This window comes from Erythrolamprus reginae, chromosome 9 (assembly GCF_031021105.1).
Source record: "Erythrolamprus reginae isolate rEryReg1 chromosome 9, rEryReg1.hap1, whole genome shotgun sequence".
Taxonomy (NCBI): domain Eukaryota; kingdom Metazoa; phylum Chordata; class Lepidosauria; order Squamata; family Dipsadidae; genus Erythrolamprus; species Erythrolamprus reginae.
Genome location: NC_091958.1, coordinates 41,449,384 through 41,474,751, shown reverse-complemented (window position 1 = coordinate 41,474,751; position 25,368 = coordinate 41,449,384). Strand labels below are relative to the sequence as shown.

The following is a 25,368-nucleotide window of genomic DNA, read 5'->3' as shown; positions in this document are numbered from 1 at the left end:
CAAACTGGTAATTTGTACAAGTCCCTTATCAGTTCTGAGATACTTAGCTTGCAGCTGTGAGGCATTTCACAGTCCTTTTTCTTTCACAAAGTGAAACACACTTTGCTCTGGTTTAGTTTCAAAGCGGGGAAAAATCAGCACACAAAGGTCAAAGTCAGCAAAGCAGTCACGAAACACAACGATCAGATAATCCTCCACAATGACCAAACCCACAGGCTGCTATTTATAGCAGCCTCACTAATTACCGCAGCCCCACCCAACCACAGGTGGCCTCATTTTCTTTGATAATAATCTCTCAGTTGTTGTTGCCTATGCATCGCTCTCCGCATGCGTGGCTGTATCATTAACTCTTGTTCTGAATCCAAGGAGGAGCTAGATAATTGATCTCCTTCTGAGCTGTCTGCCACACTCTCCTCCTCCCTGTCACTCATGTCTTCTTGGTGAGAGGAGCCTTCATCAGCAGATTCCACCAGGGGCAAAACAGGCCTGCAGCATGTGGATGTCTCCCCCACATCCACAGTCCTTGGGGCAGGAGCTGGGCCAAAACTTAACCACAACAACATGGTAAAGGCTACAGTGCTGGGAAAGAGAAGACGATGACTGGCAGCAGGGTGGATTGGGGGCTCAGTTACAGTGGCCATAGAGGCACCATTAGAAGACTTGAAAGACCGTTGGGGTCAAATCCTCCTGTATGAAATATCTACCTGTGGGGTCAACTAAGAGAGAAGGCAAGGCTGACTCAATGGCAGTCGATCACAATAAATCAATCTTTTTTCAGACTTCCATATAAGCCTGAAAAAAACTTTGCAGCTTTAAAGTTGCCCAAAAGGATAGCAGGGAATTTATTCTGCCCAGGTCTTCCTGAAGCATCCACAACCTTTGCTCTAAGCCACAGAGCCCAGAGCAAGTGCTGGCTGGGGAATTCTGGGAGTTGAAGTTCAAATATCTTCAAGTGGCCAAGGTTGGGAAACACTGCTCTAAGCGACACTCTGTAGACCGGCCAGAGGGGTCTTGTGGCCAGAGGGTGGATTTGGGAGAGGCTGCCCTGCCTTCTCCCCCTATTCCCTATCCCAGGCACTCCTGTCTTGAGTTTTCATCCCACTGTTACTTGCCAGGATACGGCAAGAGCTCAGCAAACTTCCCCAGATGTCCACTCACTTGGCTTCACTAACTCTGGGCTCACACTCAGGTCCCCCAGCACAGCTTGATCAAAATCCCTTGCCTTCTAAGACCCACATCACATAAGAACCCATATCGCATCTCAGACATTAACACCCTTGAAAATGTCCAAAGATACTTCACAAGAAGAGCCCTTCACTCCTCCACTCGAAACAGAATACCCTATGAAACTAGATTTACAATCCTGGGTCTTGAAAGCTTAGAACTACGACGCCTTAAACATGATCTAAGTATTGCCCACAAGATCATATGTTGCAATGTCCTGCCTGTCAAAGACTACTTCAGCTTCAACCACAACAACACAAGAGCACACAACAGATTCAAGCTTAACATTAACCGCTCTAAACTTGACTGTAAAAAATATGACTTTAGTAATCGGGTTGTTGAAGCGTGGAACTCATTACCGGACTCCGTAGTATCATCCCCTAACCCCCAACATTTTACCCTTAGACTGTCCACGGTTGACCTCTTGTGTATTGGACTGACTGACTGACTGACTGACTGACTGACTGACTGACTGACTGACTGACTGACTGACTGAATGAATGAATAAATAAATGAATAAATGAATAAATGAATAAATGAATAAATGAATAAATGAATAAACGAATAAACAAATAAACAAATAAACAAATAAACAAATAAACAAATAAACAAATAAACAAATAAACAAATAAACAAACAAACAAACAAACAAACAAACAACGTCAGGAGGATTGATGGATCACCCAACTCAACGTGGAGATGCCAGTCTCCCTCGCTAGCTAGTTTAATCCCGCGTCCCTCTTCCGCTAGCAGACATTTTACTGTGCATTTCTTGGCCCCGAAATTGAGGAGTGTTTTTTTTTTAAACATTATTTGAAACTTTAACAACTTTAACATTGTACACACTTCAAAAAGAAAACTAATAAAAGCAAAGAGTAATCTCATACATCCTTTTAACTATGATCAATTAAACACGTGGAGAAACTGTGGCTAAACTCACTTATTGATGCCTACCTAAATATCAATTCACAGTAATGGGAAACAATGCAACCCAGAAAAAGAAACACATAAAAAGAGATCTAAAAGTAATCTAAAAAGCGTAATTTACAATAAAATCAGAAAAGGAAATAGATTAAAACATGAATAGGCATATATCTTAATTGTTAGATGCTAAAGTTCTGATACCAAAGTAACCTATATAGGTTACTATATACAACCTATATACAAGTATAAATTTGTATGTTTCTGTATGTTATTTTTTGTTTGTATGTTTTCTTTGTCCCTGTTTTTGTTTTTAAATGTAAATATTCAATAAAGATATTTTTTTTAAAAGAAATTGAGGAGTGGGGTTTTTTGGCTGACCTCTCTTTCCAGAGACACTCAAATTTGCACACTGGCTCTCCCAGGGCAGAGGGTCAGCCTGACCGCTCCCCTACTCCATCCCTCTGGAATATGGCAGTGGCAGTGAAGGGCTTATGCATTTTCCTTCAACATCTTCAACTACTTCAGCTTCAACCGCAATAACACAAGAGCACGCAACAGGTTCAAACTTAATATCAACTGCTCCAAACTTGACTGTAAAAAATATGACTTTAGCAATCGAGTTGTTGAAGCATGGAACTCATTACCAGACTCCGTGGTGTCAACCCCCAACATTTTTCCCTTAGACTATCCACGGTTGACTTCTCCAGATTCCTTAGAGGTCAGTAAGGGGCGAGCATAAGTGCACTAGTGTGCCTTCCGTCCCCTGTCCAATTGTCTCTCCTATATTTTATATATCTTTTCTCCCATCCATATGTCCTTCCTCTACTCTTCATTGATGTATTCTATTCTCATATCTCTTCTTCTCTCCCTTCCCTGATATTTACTACTACACGTTTTTATTCTCCTTAACTTTCAATTTGTATTGGAAAAAATAAATAAATAAAATAAATCTTTCAGTGCAAATTGGGTGCTTTGAAGTGGAGCTCCATTTTTGCTACCCCATTGTGTTCCCCCCCCACCCCTGGGCAGCGGACACCTGAAGGCCCCCATCAGAGTCCTGGTTGGAGGTCTCCATGAGTGGCCGTTGCTGCCCATCCGCCGTGCCCAGCATTCACCTGGACAGAGCAGAAGCCAACATGGAAGTCCAGGAGAGAGAGACCCTTCCTCCCAGCCTCTCCCCAGCCCACAGCATTACCGTTTGCCTTCCCCTTATGCGTCCATGCCTTCCAGCCAGCTCACGTAGCTCATACCTCCCGAAGTCAGTGAGTCACTGCCTGAGACCAGAGCTGCCTGCCCCACAGCGGAAAAGGAAGTGGTGAGTGAGGGGGAGCCCAACGTCTGAGCCACCTTAGAGACCCAGGCGGTGTCTTCAGATGCAGAATGGCATCCCAGGACCACCGCCTGCCCTCCGCTAAGAGCTAAGCAGCTCAGGGATCCCAGCTGCAGAGGAAGGCTGTGGTCGGCATCCTTCCTTTCAGAGGCAGAGTCGGTGTTATTGCCTTCTCTATGGGTAGTGGGGACATTGAATGCAGGCCTAAAGGTGAACCAGGCTGGGAAACAGCCAGAGCTTAGCTGTCCCCAACCGCAGCTGGGAAGATCCGTTGCCCGAAAGGTCATGGCGTGCCTCATGAGCTGCTTCTGAGAAGGAGCTGGGGATTTCCACCCTGCCCGGGGATTCAGCCCTCACAGCCAATGTAGTGTGGGACCCGGCATGGAGTACCAAAGGGGCCTCCTTCAGCCGAGGGATCAGGGCTGACCAGGGGCTTGTTTAGGAGAATCACAGGCAAGAGAGAGAGTCGCCTCTCCTTCTGCGAAATACCAAAGGGCCAGGGGAAAGGAATGGGTGGTTTTATTTTATTTATTTACTGTTGTGATTAGCTCTGGCCCAGCTCCTGCCCCAAGGACTGTGGATGTGGGGGAGACATCCACATGCTGCAGGCCTGGTTTGCCCCCCGGTGGAATCTGATGATGAAGGCTCCTCTGACCAAGAAGACATGAGTGACAGGGAGGAGGAGAGTGTGGCAGACAGCTCAGAAGGAGATCAATTATCTAGCTCCTCCTTGGATTCAGAACAAGAGTTAATGATACAGCCATGCATGCAGAGAGCGATGCATAGGCAACAACAACTGAGAGATTATTATCAAAGAAAATGAGGCCACCTGTGGTTGGGTGGGGCTGTGGTGATTAGTGAGGCTGCTATAAAGAGCAGCCTGTGGGTTTGGCCATTGTGGAGGATTATCTGATCGTTGTGTTTCGTGACTGCTTTACCGACTTTGACTTTTTGTGTGCTGATTTTTCCCCGCTTTGAAACTAAACCAGGGCAAAGTGTGTTTCACTTTGTGAAAGAAGAAGGGCTGTGAATTGCCTCCCAGCTGCAAGCTAAGTATCACAGAACTGATAAGGGACTTGTACAAATTACCAGTTTGTTTGGAGACGAGTGCTCTTTGCTATAGCAAAAGAGGGCTTGGTTTAAGTGAATTTTCATTATAAAGAACATTGTTTTGAATTTTCAAATGTGTGTGTCTCTGAAATTTGTACCTGTGAATTTTTGGGAGGAGTCTACCAGAGAGCCCGACAGAACATTTACTAGAGTTGGAAGCAGTGATGGGCTCCTACAGGAACAGTCAGGAACGCAGTTCCAGTAGCAAAATTTGGAGCTCCACCCCAGAGCACCCAATTTGCATTGAAAGATGTTGAAACAAAATGCATTAGCCATGCCCATAGTGTGGTAGTAAAAATTTGGGTAGCCCATCATTGGTTGGAAGGGACCTTGTAGGTCATCTAGTCCAACCCCCTGCTCAGGCAGGAGTCCTTACACCATTTCAGACAAATGGCCGTCCCATCTCCCCTTGAAAGTCTCAAGTGTTGGAGTGCTCACAACCTCCACAAGCAACTTCTGTTCCACTGATTGATTGTTCTCACTGTCAAAAAGTTCCTCCTTGTTTCCAGGTTGAATCTCTCCTTGGTCAGCTTCCATCCGTTATTCCTTGTCTGGCCTTCAGGTGCTGCAACCCAACAGGACCAACACAGACTTCACAGGAGAATCAGAACTGTGGAAAAAACAATTGCTGCCAACATGCCTTCCATTGAGGACCTGTATACTGCACGAGTCAAAAAGAGGGCGGTGAAAATATTGATTGACCCCTCGCATCCTGGACATAAACTGTTTCAACTCCTACCCTCAAAACATCGCTACAGAGCACTGCACACCAAGACAACTAGACACAAGAACATTTTTTTCCCTGGACGCCATCACTCTACTAAACAAATAATTCCCTCAACACTGTCAAACTATTTACTAAGTCTGCACTACTATTTCTACTAGTTTTTTCTCATCGTTCCTATCACCCATTTCCTCCCACTTAGGACTGTATGACTGTAACTTATTGCTTGTATCCTAAGATTTTTATTAATATTGATTATTTCTTCATTGCTTATTTGACCCCTATGACAATCATTAAGTGTTGTACATAGAAACATAGAAGGCTGACGGCAGAAAAAGACCTCATGATCCATCTAGTCTGCCCTTACACTATTTTCTGTATTTTATCTTAGGATGGATATATGTTTATCCCAGGCATGTTTAAAATCAGTTGCTGTGGATTTACCGACCACGTCTGCTGGAAGTTTGTTCCAAGGATCTACTACTCTTTCAGTAAAATAATATTTTCTCACGTTGCTTTTGAGAAAATATTATTTTACTGAAAGAGTAGTAGCACATGATTCTTGACAAATGTATCCTTTTCTTTTATGTACGTTGAGAGCATCTGCACCAAGACAAATTCCTTGTGTGTCCAATCACACTTGGCCAATAAAATTCTATTCTATTCTATTCTATTCTATTCATGTCTCCCCTGGTCCTTCTCTTCACCTGTTCTGTCGGGCTCTCTGGTAGAATCCTCCCAAAAATTCACAGGTACAAATTTCACACACACACACGTTTGAAAATTCAAAACAATGTTCTTTATAACGAAAATTCACTTAAACTAAGCCCTCTTTTGGTATAGCAAAGAGCACTCGTCTCCAAACAAACTGGTAATTTGTACAAGTCCCTTATCAGTTCTGTGATACTTATCTTGCAGCTGTGAGGCAATTCACAGTCCTTCTTCTTTCACAAAGTGAAACACACTTTGCTCTGGTTTAGTTTCCAAGTGGGGAAAAATCAGCACACAAAAGGTCAAAGTCAGTAAAGCAGTCACGAAACACAACGATCAGATAATCCTCCACAATGGCCAAACCCACAGGCTGCTATTTATAACAGCCTCACTAATTACCACAGCCCCACCCAACCACAGGTGGCCTCATTTTCTTTGATAATAATCTCTCAGTTGTTGTTGCCTATGCATCGCTCTCTGCATGTGTGGCTGTATCATTAACTCTTGTTCTGAATCCAAGGAGGAGCTAGAGAATTGATCTCCTTCTGAGCTGTCTGCCCCACTCTCCTCCTCCCTGTCACTCATGTCTTCTTGGTCAGAGGAGTCTTCATCACAGATTCCACCGGGGGCAAAACAGGCCTGCAGCATGTGGATGTCTCCCCCACATCCACAGTCCTTGGGGCAGGAGCTGGGCCAGAGCTAACCACAACATCACCAGACTGGCCATGCCCAGTTCCTGTAACCGCTCTTTGCATGTTTTAGTTTCCAGTCCCTGATCATCCTGGTTGCTCTCTTTTGCACTTTCTCTAGAGTTTTCCTAACCATTTGGAGTCAGGCCCCAGGAGAGGCAGCAGGGGTGTGCAGCCTACACTATTTCCAGGCATTATTGGTCCAGGTGGCTGTGGCTTCTAGCCCACACTTGTTTTGGTTTATTGATTTATCGATTATTAAATATATATAGCTGGAGGGATCAGGTCTGGTGGCTCAACTGTTAATTCTCTGCCTTACAAGGCAGAAGCTGCCAGATCAAATCCCAGTAAGGAAGGGTGTGGCTAGCTGATGAGGCCAGAACAAGGCCGAAATGGTGCCATCCTAGTCTCCCTTAATTTTAAAATTTCAGCTAAAAACATTTGATACATACAGAATATAGTTGTCGGCTATGAATAAATTAACTGCCTTGAAATGGTCCTGGGTTGGGCCTAGAGGCAAAAAGGAGCTGTGACGTTCCTTCAATATACCGGGGTGATCCAACATTAAAAAAAAAACATATATAGCCCCTCCCTGGTACAGAGCTGGAGGGATCAGGTCTGGTGGCTCAACTGTTAATTCTCTGCCTTACAAGGCAGAAGCTGCCAGATCGAATCCCAATAAGGAAGGGTGTGGCTAGCTGATGAGGCCAGAATAAGGCCGAAATGGTACCATCCTAGTCTCCCTTAATTTTAAGACTTCAGCGCAGGTACAAAGATAAAAAGATTAAAATTAACAGGAATTAGTTAAATCTAGGAAAGAAGTAGACAAGCGGTAGGTAGGAAGGCTTCTCTTCTTCTCTCTGAAGGACGGTTTAGTCGCCTGCAACTGCATTTGGCCATCCCTGCCTACCTACGCCGTGCAGGGTCGATGGGTAAGCAGGCAGAACTGCAGACAGGCTGATATAAACCCTTCCCAACTGCATATTGTGCAAAGGTGCACATCCTGTTCGCTGATTGGCTGGCCCGGCTTCCTCTTCTGGGCTTTGCTGTTTCAGGAGCCCCACGTTAGAATGTTACACTTGCAGAAATATAAATGGAACACCCTTCTGTGGCAGCGAGAGGCCCAAACGAGGGAGGGGCCATGGCAGAAAAGGCCCCCCTCCCAGAGCTTGCCAGCTGGGATTCTTTGGCCACAGAGTGCTCCTTCTGCAAGAATGAATGGGGCAGATCAGCCCCATGGAGGCAACATGGTCCGATTAGGTCCCACAGAGTTATTTATTTATTTATTAGATTTGTATGCCAACCCTCTCTGTAGACTCAGGGCGGCTCACAGCATACAATAAAACAATTCATAACAAATGTAATAAATTTAAAAAACATTTTAAAAACCCCATTATTAAAGCAGACATACACACAAACATACCATACATAAATTGTATAGGCCCGGGGGGGGGGATGCCTCAATTCCCCCATATCTGATGGCAGAGGTGAGTTTTAAGGAGTTTACGGAAAGCAAAGAGGGTGGGGGCAGTTCTAATCTCCAGGGGGAGCTGGTTCCAGAGAGTCGGGGCCGCCACAGAGAAGGCTCTTCCCCTGGGACCCGCCAGCCAACATTGTTTAATCGACGGGACCTGGAGAAGGCCAACTCTGTGGGACCTAATTGGTCGCTGGGATTCGTGCGGCAGAGTTGGCCTTCTCCGGGTCCTGTCAACTAATCAACCAACATAGAGGTGGCACATGGACATCCGTTTCAATAACCACCATCCTCCAGAACTTCATCGTTCTCCCTTTTAGAGAGGCAAGGGCATCGTTCTGTCTCCACCCTGGCTGGGGGGCTTGTAACACAGGACCCAGTGCCCAAGCATGCCCATGTCACACCAACACCCCGCAGTCTGCATTGGTTGCTGATCAGTTTCCGGTCACAATTCAAAGTGTTGGTTATGACCTATAAAGCCCTTCATGGCACCGGACCAGATTACCTCCGGGACCGCCTTCTGCCGCACGAATACCAGCGGCCAGTTAGGTCCCACAGAGTGGGCCTTCTCTGGGTCCCGTCAACTAACAATGCCGTTTGGCGGGACCCAGGGGAAGAGCCTTCTCTGTGGCGGCCCCGACCCTCTGGAACCAACTCCCCCCAGAGATTAGAATTGCTCCCACCCTCCTTGCTTTTCGTAAGCTCCTTAAAACCCACCTCTGCCGCCAGGCATGGGGGAATTAAGACTTCTTCTCCCCCTAGGCCATTACAATTGTATGCATGGTATGTCTGTATGTATGTTTGGTTTTATATATTAAGGGGTTTTAATTCGCTTTTAGTATTGGATTATTATTTATATTGTTTATGATTGTTGTTAACCGCCCCGAGTTTTCAGAGAGGGGCGGCATATAAATCCAATAAAACTTGAAACTCGAACTCTCTTCTACCACCAGCACCAAATCTGGCTTGCCAAGAGGCCCACCAGCTCCTGCCCCCCAAGCATCCCAGGGGGCAACTCCGCTTAGCCCACGAGAGCTGCCTCGCATGCGCCACCTCAGCCTTTCTGCTGCCCCCACTTCCCTGTTGGGAACGCCCAAAGATGTCGGCCAAGTGGTATGCGTGTGTGGGAGTAGTCATACATCATGCATTTCAACCACGGGTGAAGTTGGAACAGTCTACCGCATGGCCCCAACTTTTACAATGTCAGGGCTGCAAAAGGGCTTGTTTATTCAGTTATTTATTTATTTATTACATTTAAATTTAGACATAAAAAAGATGCAGAACAATACGGAAAAGTGAATTAGATAAAATTATGTTGGGACTGGAGGATGATTACAAAATGTTACAATTATTTATTGAGCTATAAGATGGAAGAAGAGGTTGCAAAAGAAGTGATGATGATGATGATGATGATGATAATAATAATAATAATAATAATAATAATAATAATAATAATAATAATAATTTATTGGATTTGTATGCCGCCCCTCTCCGTACACACGGGGCGGCTAACAATAATAAAAACAACATGTACAATCCAATAATAAAAAACAACTAAAACCTCTATTATAAAACCAAACATACACACAAACATACCATGCATAACTTGTAATGGCCTAGGGGGAAGGGCTATCTCAACTCCCCCATGCCTGGCGGTATAAATGAGTCTTGAGTAGTTTACGAAAGACAGGGAGGGTGGGGGAGTTGGTTCCAGAGGGCTGGGGCCGCCACAGAGAAGGCTCGTCTCCTGGGGCCCGCCAAACAACATTGTTTAGTCGACGGGACCCAGAGAAGGCCAACTCTGTGGGACCTTATTGATTGCTGGGATTCGTGCGGTAGCAGGCAGTTCCGGAGGTAATCTGGTCCAATGCCATGTAGGGCTTTAAAGGTCATGACCAACACTTTGAATTGTGACCGGAAACTGATCGGCAGCCAATGCAAGCCACGGAGTGTTGAGGAAACGTGGGCGAATCTTGGAAGATGATAAAATGGGCCCAAAATTTTGGGTATATAACTTAGCCTTGGAAAAATGGGAGGAGGTCTGGAGCAAAATTTATAAAATGATGAAATCCGTCGCATTTAAAGAAACCATCATAAAATGCTTCACAGATGACATCTCCCACCAGTAAGGATTGCAGAAATGTATGCTGATGCCTCACCAGAATGTTGGAAGTGTAGACACAAAAGGACGGCATAAAAAAATAGAATAAATAAATAAACAAACCCAGGAACATACTACCATATGTGGTGGGCCTGCCACAAGGCAAAGAAGTACCGGCAAAGGATAAGGAAATGGATTGAAGAAATAACAAATAACAACAACATATAGAAATGAACCTGGAATTATTTTTATTAGGGATATTCAAAGGAAATGCAATACTTACTTCTACATATTATTATAGCAGCAAGGAAAACATTTGCTCAGATGTGGAAAAATAATAATATACCAACAGAAGATTGTGTGATTAATAAAATTTTACAGTGTGCAGAGATGGATAGGCTTACTAAAGCAATAAACGATGGAAGGGAATCAGAATACTGTTAAACATGGGATGATTGGTATAAATGGTTAGATAATAAAAGCATAGGTTAGGAATGACAAAATTTAGGAAGGTATAACAGTAGGAATGTAGTGATGTTAATAAATGCTAAAAATGGAATCCTTGTATCACTTATTATATGATAGACACATTAGAAAGATGTAAGGATGAACTAATGGGCTAATATGTACAGTAATCCCTCATTTTTCACGGGGGATGTGTTCCAAGACCAACCGGGAAAAACGAATTTCTGTGAAGTAGAGGAAAGATACGTTTTTATGTATTTAACGAGTATTTGGACTTTTAAAACCCACCCTTTGCATTAAACAGTCATTCTATAATGTTTCTCAGCTGGAACTACATGTGATATCCTACCAGTTTCTTTAAGAGTACAGTAGTACTGTAGAAGAATTTTATGAATTTTTAATGGATTTAAAATTTTAATTTAATTAATGGATTTAAGCCCCCTTTGAAAACCCGTGAAGTAGCAAATCCACGAAAGATGAACCACGAAGCAGCGAGGGATTACTGTATTTATTATGTGTAAATATTATATGTGTATTATACGTTGAAAAGAGGGACAAATGAATAAGAAGCATGAATGTGGGATAATTGTCTAAAAAGCAGATTGTAAAAATATTTTTTAACATAACACGTTTAATAAAAATTATTTATTTAAAAAAATATTTATTTAATTTATGCTACCCATCTCTCTCTCCCAAAAGAGACTCTGGGCAACTTGCAATGCAATAAAGTCATATAAAAGTATTAACCAGAAATAGGAAAAGGCTGAAAACCAAGAGCGCTTGGAGGGTGGGGGTCTTCTTCCCACCCACCAGCCATCTCCATGGGGGCCTCAAGCTAACCCGAAGAGCCAGGCTGGGAGTAAGGCTACACTGGCAGGACTGGTGGATGGGGACGGGTCTCACCTCGAGGGGGGGCGTGTGGGGGCCATGGCAGGAAGGGCCCCGCTGGCTGAAGCCCCTTGGCCCATGGGGGGGGGGTCTGCAGCAAGCCCCGTCTGCCCAAGGGAGGGGGGGGGCGGCTAGTCCCATTGGGGCCAGGGGGTTCCTTTCACAACCTGGTCCCCTGAAGGGCTTGAAAGATAAAAACCAGCACCTTGAATTGAACCTGGAAGCAAACTGGGAACCAGTTTGGGACAGAGGTAATGGGAGTGTGTGCGTGGGTCTGGAGGGCGTTCAAAGGCCTCGTGGCTCTGCAGTGGGTGCGTGGGTGGGTTCTCTAGTCCCTGGGCAGCACCTCACCTGTCCTTCAGGTAGGGAAGGTGAAGCCCTGAGGCGCGCGGCACTCCTCCTACCAAGCTGCGTAACAGATCTAGTAGAGTAGTAGATGCTTGAAACAAACTTCCAGCATACGTGGTTGGTAAATCCACAGGATCTGAATTGAAACATGCCTGGGATAAACACATATCCATCCTAAGATAAAATACAGGAAATAGCATAAGGGCAGACTAGATGGACCAGGAGGTCTTTTTCTGCCATCAATCTTCTATGTTTCTATCTGAGAGGGCCCCCAGCTTGCTTCCCTCCTCCAGGCGAGGCCCTCGCTCCCGACCGCCCTTCCCTCCTAGCTGTGGCCTGTGGATCTCCAGCTGCAGGGAGAGGAAGGGAGGCCAACTGGGGCGGATGAAGGTCTTGGAGATTCAACTCACAGCTGAGATTTGGGAAGGGGGAGGAGAGTGGGGAAGGGTCGGGCAAGGGGCCCAGAGCAGCCGCTTTCCAGAGCAAGGGGCATCTCCCAGGCCCTCTTCTGCAGCCATGGCTCTAGGACAGTGATGGTGAAACTATGGTGCGGGTGCCACAGGCGCCACGTAGAGCCATATCTGCTGGCATGTTGCCCTAGCTCTGCTTCAATGTACTTGTGTGTGCCGGCCAGCTGATTTTGGGCTTGCACAGAGGCTCTGGAAGGGCGTTTTTGGCTTCCAGAGAGCCTACGGGAGGGGGGAGGGTGTTTGAACCTGGGGAGGATGAAACATGAGCCTACTGGGCCCACCAGAAGTTGGGAAACAGGCTGCTTCCGGCCTCCGGAGGGCTTCCAGGGAGAGGGGGAAGCTGCTTTTGCCCTCTCCAGGGATTGAATGATGGGTGTGGGTATGTGCAATACGATGTGCTCGTTTGGCACCCGAGGAAGAAAAGGTTCGGCGTCACTGCTCTAGGAAGACCTGAAATTGGGAAGGGGTGAAAGCCGGGGCAGATGGACCCCGCGATGTGGGCTGCCTGACCCACCACCCACAGCCCCTGTTGACTGTCCACACAAAGCTACAAATTGTGAAGTGGGGAAAATGGCTTTTCAGCAGTGGCCTTAACCTGCTTTTATCTGAAAAGGTGCAACGTCTGGTTGTCTCCGAGGGCAAACACGATCTCTCCTTGCTCCCGAGAAGCCTCTCTTCAAGGCTCCTAGACGGGCTCCACGGATAACTCCGGGGAGGCCAGGCCGCCCTGCAGGGCACTGCTGAAGGCCCGGTAGCTGGAGAAGAAAGCGGCCTTTGGATCAGGCAGGCCCTCGGGCCCTCCGCCACCTTTCAAGGCCTCTCCTTGCTGGCCAGCAAACAGCCACATTCCTGGTGCAGCTGCTCCGTAATGGGAAAAGGCCTCTGGGCCGGCTGGGAAGCCTCCGGAAGTGCCCGAGAGGGGTAGAAGGCCGGGCCCGGTGCTGCCCCAGGCCTGCTGGCTTTGGCCTTCCTGGGCAAGACAAGGCCACGGACTCCAGGCGGGGCAGACGCTGCTCACCGGCTGAGCTTCTAGGCTGCTGAAGGACTTGTAGCCTGAGGGGGCAGCAGGGCCGGTCTCTGCCGGAGGGAGGGCAGTGCAGGAGGAATCCGATGGTGAGCTCTCCGGCCCGGGCAGCCAGCCAGAGTGTCCTTCGGGAGCGTAGGGGCCTGGCCCTGGCAATGGCGGCTCCAGCCCAAAGCCCTCCGGCTCCACTCGGCAGGCCTGGTAAGCCGGCTGGCAGAAACCCTGCAGGAGGACGGGTTTCTCCGGAGTGAACCAGCTTTGGCCGGAGGTTGCCGGGGCCCCCGGATCCCCCACGCCGAGGGTGCCCTGCAGGAGGTCCCTGAAAAGGCCGGCCACTGCTCCTTCGTGGGGGGCTTGCTCCGCCTTTTCCTCAGCCTCTTCCTCCGGACTTCCTGGTTTGAGCCCTCTGGCGCTGCCGTCTGTGGTTAGGGAGCCTTCGCTCAGGGAGACTTCTTCGGGGATCAGAAAGGGCTCCCGGTTCACGCTTAGGGGCTGGTGAGGGAGATCGGCACCCGCTTTGCTCGGGAACGGCCTGCAGTCGGCATGTCAGGAAGGAAAAGGCGCCAGGATCAGCGGATTGGCAGGAGCTCCAGGGGAGGAGCCATTGCTCACTGGCCTCCCGCCTCCCTTGGCTCTGAGGACACAGCGCTAGAGCAGCAGCCCCGGCCGGCCCTGCCCTCTGCTCTACGTACCGTCTGCAGGGAACCGTCTCCATCTTGCCGAAAATCCGAAACTGAAAGAAGCAGGAAGAGGTTTGAAGGGGTTTGCATGGAAGGGGCCCTGCTCCCCCTCCCCACCCAGGAGCCCCCCGGGGGAAGCCTACCCATTTCCCCGCTGTGATCTCTTCTGCCATTTTGCTCTTGCGGGGACTGGGGATCACGTCCCACCATTTCTTCTTCATCCTGCAAAGCAAGAAAAAGAACTCACTTCCATTATGTGAAGACAGACAGGAAAACGGCCCAGGCTTTGAGACCCCAACCCGGTAATGCAGCCGGTAGTAGTGCAATTTTTTTAAAAAAAATTAATTTATTGAACAGATTTGCACAAATACTTAAAATTCTTCAAAGTACTGTCCTTGGGCCTCTACACATTTTTTTCAGTGACTCTGTCATGACCGGTATTCGCCCTGGAAGGCGTCTTTGGGGAACTCTCGCAAGGTCTTCATCATGGCTGATTGGATCTCTTCTATGGACAAAAAAACGGGTTTCTTTCAGGGCTGGGAACAAAAAGAAGTCTGCTGGAGCGACATCAGGACTATGGGGGGGGGCAACGTTGGCACCTGGTGTTTGGCCAGGAACCCGCGGACTCGTAGCGTGTTGTGGCAAGGCACGTTTTCGTCTATAGAAGAGATCCAATCAGCCGTGACGAAGACCTTGCGAGAGATCCCCAAAGACGCCTTCCAGGGCAAGTACCGGTCATGGCAGAGTCACTGGAAAAAATGTGTAGAGACCCAAGGACAGTACTTTGAAGAATTTTAAGTGTTTGTGCAAATCTGTTCAATAAATTACTTTTTAAAAAAAATTGTATTACTTTTGGGACGCACCCTGTAGTAATACAGTAATATTTTTTGCTGTTTCCTACTTGTTTCTTTGATTTAAAAGTTGAGAGTCACAGATTATAAAACAAACTGAGGCGGTTTATAAAACAACCAAGCAAGCTAAGCAATAAATGAAACCCACCAGAGGAAAAAGAGGTAGCAGAAGACAATGAGACAGATGGTGGTGATCACGCATAAGCAAACCACGTATTTCCAGGAGATCTTTTTAGAGCTGGGTTCAAAATCTGCAAAGGAAGGAAACGGTTACTTACAAGAAGAGAAACAATGAAAATCGACACCAACCCAGGACTGCCCAAGTGGCTGAGCTGGAGAGAATTTGGGCCGAGCATAAAGGTATGTTCCCATGAAGAAAGTGGAGGAGGTTTGGGTGAGAAGCACCACTAGGTCTCTCTCTCTCTCCCCCTCTCCCCCCACTTTTCCCCAAGGCGTGCCAGGACAGCCCCACTCAATAACTCCCCCGCCTCTCAATCTCGGAGTCTTCTCCTCTTCTCTTTTTTCCTTCGCCCCCTCCTTTTTTTCTTTTCTCTCCCTCATTCATTCATTCATTCATTCATTCATTCATTCATTCATTCATTCATTTATTTATTTATTTATTATTTAGATTTGTACACCGCCCCTCTCCGCAGACTCGGGGCGGCTCACAACAAAGTGAAAACAATTTACAACAAATCTAAATTACTGTTTAAAAATATTTAAAAGACCCCATTTTCTAAACACACATACATACAAACATACCATGCATAAATTGTATATGCCCGGGGGAGATGTCTCAGTTCCCCCATGCCTGATGACAAAGGTGGGTCTTAAGGAGCTTACAAAAGGCAAGGAGGGTAGGGGCAGTTCTAATCTCCGGGGGGAGTTGGTTCCAGAGGGCCGGGGCCGCCACAGAGAAGGCTCTTCCCCTGGGGCCCGCCAACTGACATTGTTTAGTTGATGGGACCCGGAGAAGGCCCACTCTGTGGGACCTAATCGGTCGCTGGGATTTGTGCGGCAGGAGGCGGTCTCGGAGATATTCTGGTCCAGTGCCATGAAGGGCTTTAAAGGTCATAACCAACACTTTGAATTGTGACCGGAAGTTGATCGGCAACCAATGCAGACTGCGGAGTGTTGGTGAAACATGGGCATACTTAGAGAAGCCCATGACTGCTCTTGCAGCTGCATTTTGCACGATCTGAAGTTTCCGAACACTTTTCAAAGGTAGCCCCATTTACTTTTCTCTCTCGCATCTCTCTCTTATTTTTTTTTCTCTTTTCTTTTTCCTCCCTGTTTGCCTATTTTTGTATTTTGCTATTTTGTTTGTTTGATTTTTTTATGTAAATAACTGATATATTGTTTTAAAAAAAGAAAAAAAAAGATGGGTAACGTGATAGCAGCGTTCCAATAATTGAGGGGCTGCCCCAAAGTAGAGGGGCTCCACCTATTTTCCAAAGCACCAAAGAAGGCAGGAAAAGAAAACAATGAATGGAAACTAATCAAGGAGAGAAGCAGCCTGGAACTAAGGAGAAATTAACCAGTGGAACAGCTTGTGTTCAAAAGTTAAAAGAGGGTTAAAACTACCCAAACTTTAAATGATCTTTGCAGCCTATTGTTTGATTTGGATGAAGGATCTCTAAAGGGGTCTGAAGAAGAAATTTGATTTCCCCAGGAAGGACCAGGTTTCTACTCTGGTAATGACCTATAAAGCCCTACATGGCATCGGACCAGAATACCTTCGGGACTGTCTTCTGCCGCACGAATCCCAGTGGCCAATAAGGTCCCACAAAGTTGGCCTTCTCTGGGTCCCGTCGACTAAACAATGTCATCTGGCGGGTCCCAGGGGAAGAGCCTTCCCTGTGGCGGCCCCGGTCCTCTCGAATAAACTCCCCTCGGAGATTAGGACTGCCCCCACTCTCCTTGCCTTTCGTAAGTTACTCAAAACCCACTTATGTCGCCAGGCATGGGGGAACTGAGATACCCCCCAGACTTACGCAGTTTACGCATGGTATGATTGTGTTGTATGGTTCCAATATTGGGTTTTAGAATGTTTTTAATATTAGATTTGTTACACTGTCACTATTTTGTTGTGAGCCGCCCCGAGTTTACGGAGAGGGGCGACATACAAATCTGATTTTTTAAAAAATTATTATTATTATTATTATTATTATTATTATTATTATTATTATTATGTCAGTACAACACAGCAAACGAGATCACTATGCTGGATTTCGTATTTCATCACCAGTCGGGTGCTTCCCAAGCACCTAGGACTGCGTGATGTAGTGGCGAATTATGTTTGCCGATCCCAGTAAAGCAGCCTTTTGCAATTGACAGATGGAGATTTTGTCAATTCCAATGGTTTTCAAATGTCCACTGAGATACTTTGGCACTGTGTCCAGCGTGCCAAGTACCACTGGGACCACTTTCACTGGTTTATGCCAGAGTCGTTGCAGCTCAATTTTCAGATCTTCGTATTTCACTAATTTCTCTAGCTGCTTCTCCTCAATTCTGCTGTCTCCTGGGATTGCGATGTCAATGATCCATACTTTCTTTTTCTCCACAATCAGGATGTCTGGTGTGTTACGCTTCAGAATTCGGTCAGTCTGAAGTCAGACGTCCCACAGTAGTTTTGCTTGCTCATTTTTGACCACTTTTTCGGGCTTATGATCCCACCAGTTCTTTGCCCCTGGTAAATGGTAGTTCCGGCACAAGTTCCTGTAGATCATCTGTGCCACAGCATCATGTCTATGCTTGTAGTCAGTCTGTGCAATCTTTTTGCAGCAGCTGAGTATGTGTATGAGATTATTATTATTATTATTATTATTATTATTATTATTATTATTATTATTATTATTATTATTATTTCTTGGGTGCCGAAAGACCGTGGGCGCATGCTATTGCGCATGTGCGAGTGCCCACACCCATAATTCAATACCTAGGTTGAAAAAAGCCCCCCCCCCCAAGAGGCCCTCTGGAGGTTGGAGACGGCCTGTTTCCCAATTTCTGGTAGGCCCAGTAGGCTCGTGTTTCACCCTCTCCAGGCTCCAAAGGCTTCCTTGGAGCCGGGGAAGGGTTAAAATGCCCTCCCGTGCCCCCCCCACCTCGGAGGTTCTCTGGAAGCCAAAAACGCCCTCCCCGAGCCTCTGTGTGAGCCAAAAATCAGCTGGCCAGCACACACATTCACGTTGGAGCTGAGCTAGGGCAACAGCTCACGTGCCAGCAGCTATGGCTCCATGTGCCACCTGTGGCACCCTTGCCATAGGTTCGCCACCACTGGGCTAAGCTGAACGGCTGCAAGGGAGCACCATCTCAGTCCAGAGAGACAGAAGAGCTCCCAGGCATTTGAAGGCGCTGTTCCCGTTGCACAAATGCTGCTCCCCAGGATCCCAGGCATTTCTTAGAAACATAGAAGATTGACGGCAAAAAAAGACCTCCTGGTCCATCTCGTCTGCCCTTATACTATTTCCTGTATTTTATCTTAGGATGGATATATGTTTATCCCAGGCATGTTTAAATTCAGTTACAGCGGATTTACCAACCACGTTTGCTGGAAGTTTGTTCCAAGCATCTACTCCTCTTTCAGTCAAATAATATTTTCTCACGTTACTTCTGATCTTTCCTCCAACTAACCTCAGATTGTGCCCCCTTGTTCTTGGATTCACTTTCCTATTGAAAACACTTCCCTCCTGAACGTTATTTAACGCTTTCACATATTTAAATGTTTTGATCACGTCCCCACTTTCCCTTCTGTCCTCCAGATTATACAGATTGAGTTCATGAAGTCTTTCCTGATAAGTTTTATGCTTAAGATCTTCCACCATTTTTGTAGCCCTGTTTGGACCCGTTCAATTTGATCCATCTCTTTTTATAGGTGAGGTCTCCAGAACTGGACACAGTATTATTCCAAATGAGGTCTCACCAGCGCTCTATATAGCGGGATCACAATCTCCCTCTTCCTGCTTGTTATATCTCTAGCTATGCTATACCTCTAGTTACTTCTTGCACCAAGAGGAAGGCGATGGAGTGAAGGGCCAAGGCTCCAGCAAGGACTGAAAGTGAAAGGGAGAAAGGACTGGGGCCAGAGTGCCAGACGGACAGCCCCACCACAATATTGCTTCATTTCTTGCCTGAGACAGGAAGAGGGGTTGCCACAATCTAGTGCTCCTCCAGTTCCTGATTTTGGGTGCAAACCCATTTCTGCATTCTTCTAAAGCATCATCCATCTCCTGAGATGAAGGGGACTTAGTATATTGTGAGATAGAAACATAGAAACATAGAAGTCTGACGGCAGAAAAAGACCTCCTGGTCCATCTAGTCTGCCCTTATACTATTTTCTGTATTTTATCTTAGGATGGATATATGTTTATCGCAGGCATGTTTAAATTCAGTTACTGTGGATTTATCTACCACGTCTGCTGGAAGTTTGTTCTAAGGATCTACTACTCTTTCAGTAAAATAATATTTTCTCATGTTGCTTTTGATCTTTCCCCCAACTAACCTCAGATTGTGTCCCCTTGTTCTTGTGTTCACTTTCCTATTAAAAACACTTCCCTCCTGGACTTTATTTAACCCTTTAACATATTTAAACGTTTCAATCATGTCCCCCCTTTTCCCTCTGTCCTCCAGACTATACAGATTGAGTTCATGAAGTCTTTCCTGATACGTTTTATGCTTAAGACCTTCCACCATTCTTGTAGCCCGTCTTTGGACCCGTTCAATTTTGTCAATATCTTTTTGTAGGTGAGGTCTCCAGAACTGAACACAGTATTCCAAATGTGGTCTCACCAGCGCTCTATATAGCGGGATCATAATCTCCCTTTTTTTTAAAAAACTCAGGATTCCATCCTCGGAGCCTGGCCTTGTCAAGCCCTGCATTTCCACAGGCAGGAGAAAAAGGCTTCCTTTACAGGACTGGTGATCTCCATGTGGTCTCTCCTTCCTTTGTCTCATCACTTCTAATGGGCATTGCTTTATGTCTTCACCAAAACTCTTGTCTTCTATTACTTGTGTGTTTCCAGACTTGGCCGGCTACTGTTGCAGCAGTGCAAATTTTGCTGCCAAAGAATTATAAATTGGCTTTTAAAAAGTATCGGATTGCTTCCTTTAGCAAAATGTTGCCGTTTCTGTCTTATTACTAGCCTAACATACCTAAAACATTTAGCGATTAATTAATTCTTCTTAGGCTATAATTCTTCGGTTTCTAGTTATACAGTGATACCTCATCTTACAAACGCCTCATCATACAAACTTTTCGAGATACAAACCCAAAGTTTAAGATTTTTTTGCCTCTTCTTACAAACTATTTTCACCTTACAAACCCACCGCCGCCGCTGGGATGCCCTGCCTCCAGACTTCCATTGCCAGCAAAGCACCCGTTATTGCTCCTGGGATTCCCCTGAGGCTCCCCTCCATGGGAAACCCCACCACCAGACTTCCGTGTTTTTGTGATGCTGCAGGGGAATCCCTGCAGTGCAAAAAAAATGGGTGATTCGCTGGCAACGGAAGTCCGGAGGTGGGGTTTCCCAGCGAGGGGAGCCTCAGTGAAATCACAGCATCGCAAAAACACAGAGGTCCGGAGGTGGGGTTTCCCATGGAGGGGAGCCTCAGGGGAATCCCAGCAGTGCAAAAACGGTCGCTTCGGCTGGCAAAAGGGGTGAATTTTGGGCTTGCACGCATTAATCGCTTTTCCATTGATTCCTATGGGAAACATTGTTTCGTCTTACAAACTTTTCACCTTAAGAACCTCGTCCCGGAACCAATTAAGTTTGTAAGACAAGGTATCACTGTATACTGTAGACAAGATTGCATTTTTTACAATACAATGAAAGCAATAGATTAAGTCCTTGAAGGTATGTAATAAATTAAGGGGAAATTAAGCCACCTGAATGGGAAGAATCTAAACCTGCATCCTTGAAGAAAACGTTGTTAATTAACCTTGGAAAAATTCTTTGCCGAACAGAAATTATACACTACAAAAAAATCTCTTCAATGCTCCTGTTGTGAGTGCTCCTTGTCCACCTCTGGTCACGACAGATGAGCCAGGCCCCTCTGGATACCCTGGGCCAGGGGGGTTGACAGATTAAGCAGAGAGCGAGAGTGTGGGGGGAAGCGACCTGAATGAACCTGAGGAACCACTAGAGGGGGCTGATGTGACAATGGGGGAGTGGTCCCAGTTGGAGGATGAGGAAGACATTACAGGGGATGAGCCACTCTTAGATGCGAGATACAGGAGGTTATTGAAAAGACAACAACACTTCTATGGTAAAAGGAAATAAGTTTTGCAGCTTTAACTCTAGGGGGTTTGCTGACACTCCCAGCAAATATAAAAGCAAAGGATTGGGGGAAATTCTGGGTGGGGTTTCAACGTTGCTTCATGGACGCTGTCTTAGAGCTGGGGTGCTCAAAAATGCTCCCCTAAAACCTGATTTCTGTGTTGCTAGCACTCTTTGCCGGACACTGCATGACTGTGAGAAATTGGCAAGCTGATTTTCATCCTCTATGATTCAATCCTTGTCATATCTCGGAGAGGGACGGCATATAAATCAAATAAGTAAGTAAGTAAACAAGTAAGTAAGTAAGTAAATAAGTTAGTAAGTAAGTAAATAAATAAATAACTTAGTTAGTAAGTAAGTAAATAAATAAATAAGTTAGTAAGTAGGTAAGTAAATAAATAAATAACTTAGTTAGTAAGTAAGTAAGTAAATAAATAAATAAGTTAGTAAGTAGGTAAGTAAATAAATAAATACGTTAGTAAGTAAATAAATAAGTAAGTAAGTAAATAAATAAATAAATTAGTAAGTAGGTAAGTAAGTAAATAAATAAGTTAGTAAGTAAGTAAATAAATACGTTAGTAAGTAAGTAAGTAAGAGTACGTAAGTAAATAAATAAGTTAGTTAGTAAGTAAATAAATAAGTAAGTAAATAAATAAATTAGTAAGTAGATAAGTAAGTAAATAAATAAGTTAGTAAGTAAGTAAATAAATACATTAGTAAGTAAGTAAATAAATAAGTACGTAAGTAAGTAAGAGTACGTAAGTAAATAAATAAGTTAGTTAGTAAGTAAATAAATAAGTAAGTAAATAAATTAGTAAGTAGGTAAGTAAGTAAATAAATAAGTTAGTAAGTAAGTAAATAAATACATTAGTAAGCAAGTAAGTAAATAAATAAATAAGTAAGTACGTAAGTAAGTAAGTAAGAGTACGTAAGTAAATAAATAAGTTAGTTAGTAAGTAAATAAATAAATAAATGCAGCATTATAATATCTACTTAACAGAATGCATAGCTGGAAATAGAGACCTTCCCCTGGGAAGCCACTGCTGAAGTGTTGATGATGGGCAGGCAATTCAGAACAGCTGTAACGCAGCCAATGCCCAGGGACCTCCTCCGTTTTCAACCGGAGTGTCCCAAGGTTGTCCTGCCCTCCTCGGGGGACCCGGGGGGGGGGGGAGCCTCCCGAGAGCAGAAGCGGCCTTCAGCACACTCACCATTGTGCCACTCACAAGGGGCACTCCACTCACTCCAGATTTTCCCCCAGAGTTTCAGCTGATAGCGCACACTCGCTTCGTAGGTGGAGTCTGGGCGGAGCTTGTCTGCAAAGATCGTGTGACGGGACGAGTCCTCCGGAACAATAATTTTCTGGGGAGGGGAAAAGACAAGTCAGCCCAGAGAGAGGGAGGGATGGGGGGGGGGAAGAAAAGCAACAACAAGAGAGTGAGGGAAGCAGGCAAGACCTGTTAACTTGGCAAAGAAGGCTGAAACTTGGGTGCAAGACAACAGTTGGAAGGATTCGGGAGAGAGCCTTCTCTGTGGTGGCCCCAACTCTCTGGAACCAGCTACCTTCTGAGATCCGCACTGCCCCCACCTTACTGGCCTTCCAGAAAGTCCTGAAGATCTGGCTTTTCCAACAGGCCTGGAGCATTGACCTAGGTGGTGGATGGGGGTGTAGGGGTTACCAGCAAGGTCGGCCCATGAATGGATGGACGGCTGCAATTATTTTAAACTGAAATGGTTTATTAATCCATGTTTGTTTTTGTTGTGAGCTGCCCTGAGTCCCTAGGGAGTTGGGCGGCATAGAAATATATATGTATGTATGCATGTATGTATATATGTATGTACATGTAATTCTAGGCATATTTGGGTTTTTTCCCATGAAAGTTTGATAGACTCCTGGCGACGTTTTGATGAGGTCCCACTGGTCATCTTCAGATTGTTGTGTTCGGCTTTGTTCGCTTGAACACAAAGCTGAAGACAACAGCGTGAAGATGCCTAGACTTACATGTACATATACATATAATATGAGCCAGGGTGGCGCAACAGGTAGAGTGCTGTACTGTAGGCCATTGAAGCTGACTGTGGATCTGTAGGTCAGTGGTTCAAATCTCACCACCGGATCCAGGTGGACTCAGCCTTCCATCCTTCCGAGGTGGGTAAAATGAGGACCCGGATTGTGGGGTCAATAGGCTGGCTTTATTTAAAAAAAGTGCTATTGCTAACATGTTGTAAGCCTCTCTGAGTCTAAGGAGAAGGGCAACATAAAAATAGATAGATAGATAGATAGATAGATAGATAGATAGATAGATAGATAGATAGATAGATATTATAATATATATATTATAATATATATATATGGGCCGAGAGGCAAAAAAGGAGCTGTGATGTTCCTTCAATATACCAGGGTGATTCGACACAAAAAACATGTAACCCTTCCCTGGTACAGAGCTGAAGGGATTGGATACTGTAGCCTAGACGATAATTCCCTGCCTTACAAGGCAAAGGTTGCAAGTTCAAGTCCTGTTGAGGGTATGGCTAGCTGATAAGGCCAAAATAAGGCCAAAATAGATCTATCCTAGTCTCCCTTAATTTACAAGTTCAGCAAAAACATGTGACATATATAGATAGAATTGTCGGCTATCAATAAAATTAACTGCCTTGGAAATGGCCCTGGGTTGGGCCGAGAGGCAAATAAGGAGCTGTGATGTTCCTTCAATACACCAGGGTGATTCGACACAAAAATATGTAACCCTTCCCTGGTGCAGAGCTGAAGGGATTGGATCCTGTAGCCTAGAGGATAATTCTCTGCCTTACAAGGCAAAGGTTGCAGGTTCAAGTCCCAGTGGGTATGGCTAGCTGATGAGGCCAAAATAAGGCCGAAATAGATCTATCATAGTCTCCCTTAATTTTCAAATTCAGCAAAAAAACATGTGACATATATATATATATACATACATCCATATACAGTATATAAGCTGAGACAGAGCTTCCCACTGGGATCCAAGAAGGAGGAGGGATCGAGCCCAATCAGACCACAAGATTATCAATCCAAGCAGCCTCTGTTTTCCTCTGGAACAGATCCCTTGAGCTGGTCTAAGGTCTTAGGTGGCTCTCACCCAATGCACAGCCTGGATCCTGAAGCGGCCCCTTTCTTCCTGCTTCTCCTAAATGCTGAGCAGGCCAAGGAAAGGGCCACATTGAGGGACTGCTGCAGGAGCTACGGGGCCTCGGCCAGGGGCAGAAGAAGGGAAGGCCCTGTGGGCTTCTGGGATCCGGCAGACAATGGAGTTTTATTATCTTGTACATCTACAACGTTTATGGTTTCTTAACATTTTCTTAGCTTTTAAAAATGATCTGAAACGTTCCCCAGCCCTGCCTACGTTTCTGCAAGGGCTCTTAATTATGTTACTGAATAGCAGCATCCTCAGCCCATGTAGCCATTGCAAGAACATCCCACCTTGATCTACCTGAGCCTGCTTCCTTTGCAAAGGACAGACCGTCTCTGGCCTAATATAGAAGCAGGTGAACTCTCCCTGCCAGCTGCCACCCAATGTCGTCTGGCGGGACCCAGGGGAAAAGCCTTCTCTGTGGCGGTCCCGACCCTCTGGAACCAGCTCCCCCCAGAGATCAGAATTGCCCCCACCCTACTTGCCTTTCGTAACCTCCTTAAAACCCACCTCTGTCATCAGGCTTGGGGGACCTGAACTACCCTTTTCCCCCTAGGCCTATACCAGGGGTCCCCAACCGCCGGTCCGCGGACCAGTACCGGGCTGCAAGGCATGTTGCACCGGTCCGCGGAGTCAGCAGCTGCTGTGGAGCCGGCAAGTGCCAAGCTGTTTCCTGTCTCTTTCCCCTCACGTTCACTTGGGACCGCCATTTGCCTCGGGCTGAGAAAACCTTTGCTTGCTTGCTTTCTTCCTTTCCTGTCTTTCTTCTCTCGTCGAAAGTGGTCTATTTCCTCCTTGCGAAGCCCTTGCAAAGCCCTCGCTCTGCCTGCAGCTCAAACGAAAAGGCTTTGGCATTGTGCAGCTCTTTTTTTGCTAGGCTCCCCCACCCTATTCCCGGGGTCCTGGGTGGGAGCGA

The 25,368-nt window shown here is 45.9% G+C and overlaps 2 protein-coding genes across 3 annotated transcripts in view; both read right to left on the bottom strand.

Annotated features, from left to right (window-relative positions):
* The window catches only part of IL21R (interleukin 21 receptor), a 29,790-nt gene extending 26,364 nt beyond the window's left edge, over positions 1 to 3,426 (bottom strand). For both annotated transcript variants that reach the window (XM_070760957.1, XM_070760958.1), the window contains exon 1: positions 3,344 to 3,426. The gene's annotated coding sequence lies outside the window, so the exon portion shown is untranslated. The remainder of the gene's footprint in view (positions 1 to 3,343) is intronic.
* Positions 3,427 to 10,512: 7,086 nt separating this feature from the next.
* IL4R (interleukin 4 receptor) overlaps positions 10,513 to 25,368 on the bottom strand; it is a 32,351-nt gene continuing 17,495 nt past the window's right edge. The window contains exons 5-9 of the mRNA XM_070760966.1: positions 22,500 to 22,650; positions 15,162 to 15,264; positions 14,306 to 14,384; positions 14,175 to 14,215; positions 10,513 to 14,014 (exon numbers count right to left, since the gene is read on the bottom strand). Coding sequence (XP_070617067.1) covers positions 13,144 to 14,014; positions 14,175 to 14,215; positions 14,306 to 14,384; positions 15,162 to 15,264; positions 22,500 to 22,650 — 1,245 coding nt within the window. The 3' untranslated portion in view covers positions 10,513 to 13,143. The remainder of the gene's footprint in view (positions 14,015 to 14,174; positions 14,216 to 14,305; positions 14,385 to 15,161; positions 15,265 to 22,499; positions 22,651 to 25,368) is intronic.